General features: G+C 41.2%; 1 protein-coding gene across 1 annotated transcript in view; it reads left to right on the forward strand.

The window, feature by feature from the left end:
- Positions 1 to 2500, forward strand: part of ccdc146 (coiled-coil domain containing 146) — a gene marked incomplete at both ends in the record, with an annotated part of 45861 nt that overhangs the window by 43206 nt on the left and 155 nt on the right. Inside the window, one exon of the mRNA XM_080851042.1 lies at positions 2437 to 2500. This exon is cut by the window's right edge and continues 155 nt beyond it. Coding sequence (XP_080707168.1) covers positions 2437 to 2500 — 64 coding nt within the window. The remainder of the gene's footprint in view (positions 1 to 2436) is intronic.

Below are 2500 nucleotides of genomic sequence, written 5' to 3' on the forward strand. Positions count from 1 at the left end.
CACACTAGTCCTGCACACTTACACACTAGTCCTGCACACTAGTCCTGCATACTTACACACTAGTCCTGCATACTTACACACTAGTCCTGCACACTAGTCCTGCAAACTTACACACTAGTCCTGCACACTAGTCCTGCATACTTACACACTAGTCCTGCACACTAGTCCTGCATACTTACACACTAGTCCTGCATACTTACACACTAGTACTGCACACTAGTCCTGCATACTTACACACTAGTCCTGCATACTTACACACTAGTCCTGCACACTAGTCCTGCATACTTACACACTAGTCCTGCACACTAGTCCTGCATACTTACACACTAGTCCTGCATACTTACACACTAGTCCTGCACACTTACACACTAGTCCTGCATACTTACACACTAGTCCTGCACACTAGTCCTGCATACTTACACACTAGTCCTGCACACTTACACACTAGTCCTGCATACTTACACACTAGTCCTGCATACTTTAGGGTCATCGACCATATCTTCAGATACTAGTGTGAGAGTGTCAGACAATTCAGTCACCATCAGAGTACAGCAGCTTAGCAGATTTACATTTGGAGTCCACACACACACACACACACACACACACACTCACCTTTACAAAAGGTCAACGTTCCTCACTGTGTGTGTGTTTGTGTGTGTGTGTTAATGTGTGTGTGTGTGTGTGTGTGTGTATTAGGGCTGCAACTATCGAATATTTTTGTAATCAAGTATTCTATCAAGAATTCATTGATTAATCGAGTAATCGGATTAAAGTAATTTTGCGTTTTCAACAACGTCATGTCAATAGTGACTCGCATTATTAGCCGCCATGCTAACGTATCCGACCGACTAGCATCGCGCAGTTGCCGCGATCGCGTTATCAAAACCTCCAAAATGTCATCAAAGTAACTAACCCCATTGCATTCAAATTATAAGCATTATAGTGCTGTTTGGGAGTAATGTTCATGTGTGTTTCTGTGTGTGCTTGCTATGATAAATGCTGCTCACTGGTTTGCATTGCAAACTTTAGACTGCTGCCATGGAAACACCATGCGAGCGTTATAGAGACAATGTAGGCTACCAGTACATTGGGTTTAGGGACAGTTGCAGCCTGAAATAATGTAGTTATAATAAGCAATTGGCTGTTATTCCTGACAAAAGAAAACATTTTTTAATCCAACACTTTAATTGGGTCAAAACTCAGCAGCTGTGTGTATGTAACCGCGCGTGCGGGAGGAGAAACGTGCATGACATGAGATCTTGGTCCATTTGTACTCGCTCTGCTACTTACTGTAACATCATGCCTAGCATCACTATGACTCATAGTATAGTCTACAAATAACCTCACACACGTAAAATCAAACTTACGCTTGTGTCCATAGTATCTAGCAATCGTTAATCAGCTAGCGTCAACATTTACGTTACATTGAAGTGGCTCCGCATGGTGAACTGTTAACGTTAATGAGTTAAAGAACTGTATTTGCTGGTTCTAGGTTGCTTGGTTGTATCGCTCGGGCAGTGACTGTTAGAACACCCACGATTACCAAAGCAGTATTCTTTATCTCCATTTAATTCATCAATTTCCATTACATGACAATGCGAACGATCGTACAATATGTGTGTTCAATGAGAATAGCCTGGGCAAATCAGCACTGCACTGAATTACATTAACATGAGTTGTTGCTACATGATAACAATTACACAACTAATATTAATAGATAGTGGACACACTAGGCAACATGATATCATATATAATACATTAAACAGTCGAAATATAAACTTATAAGGATGAACCCATCCTTACTACATCGAATCAACATAAGAGCAGAACATAGCTAAATTTCCGCTTAGCCCGCTAACGCTACTATAACGTACCCAGCACTTCATGAAACTACGTACTATCATAAGGTAGGCACACAATGCCTAAAATAGTACTTCACCATACTGTGACAAATAAGTTTCGAGTGTTTACATCATTATTGTATGTGAATCTTGTGTGCTTAACTAAACTGGTCACTACCATATTGAAACCTAGACTGACGGAGCTGCTGTCTACAGAGACCGTAAATCTTTGAATGCGCGCGCACGTCAATAATAAAAGTCCGTATGAAATGGTGGCACCAGAGCATGATATGAACTAAACGAACCCTCGAGGCAAAAACAAATCCTCGATCATTTTTTGTAATCGAGTAACTCGAGTAATCGTTGCAGCCCTAGTGTATATGTTAATGTTTGTGTTTGTTAATGTGTGTTTTTGTAAATGTGTTAGTGTGTGTGTGTGTGTGTGTGTTAATGTGTGTGTTTGTAAATGTGTTAATGTGTGTGTGTGTGTGTTTGTGTTTGTTAATGTGTGTGTGTAAATGTGTTAATGTGTGTGTGTTAATGTGTGTGTGTGTGTGTGTTAATGTGTGTGTGTGTGTGTGTGTGTGTGTTGCAGCTGCAGCTGGAGGAGGAGGGCAGTCTGCTTCCTAGCGGTGTGTACACCACGGCAGCGTCTCGTC

Source organism: Sprattus sprattus (genome assembly GCF_963457725.1).
Source record: "Sprattus sprattus genome assembly, chromosome: 14".
NCBI lineage: Eukaryota > Metazoa > Chordata > Actinopteri > Clupeiformes > Clupeidae > Sprattus > Sprattus sprattus.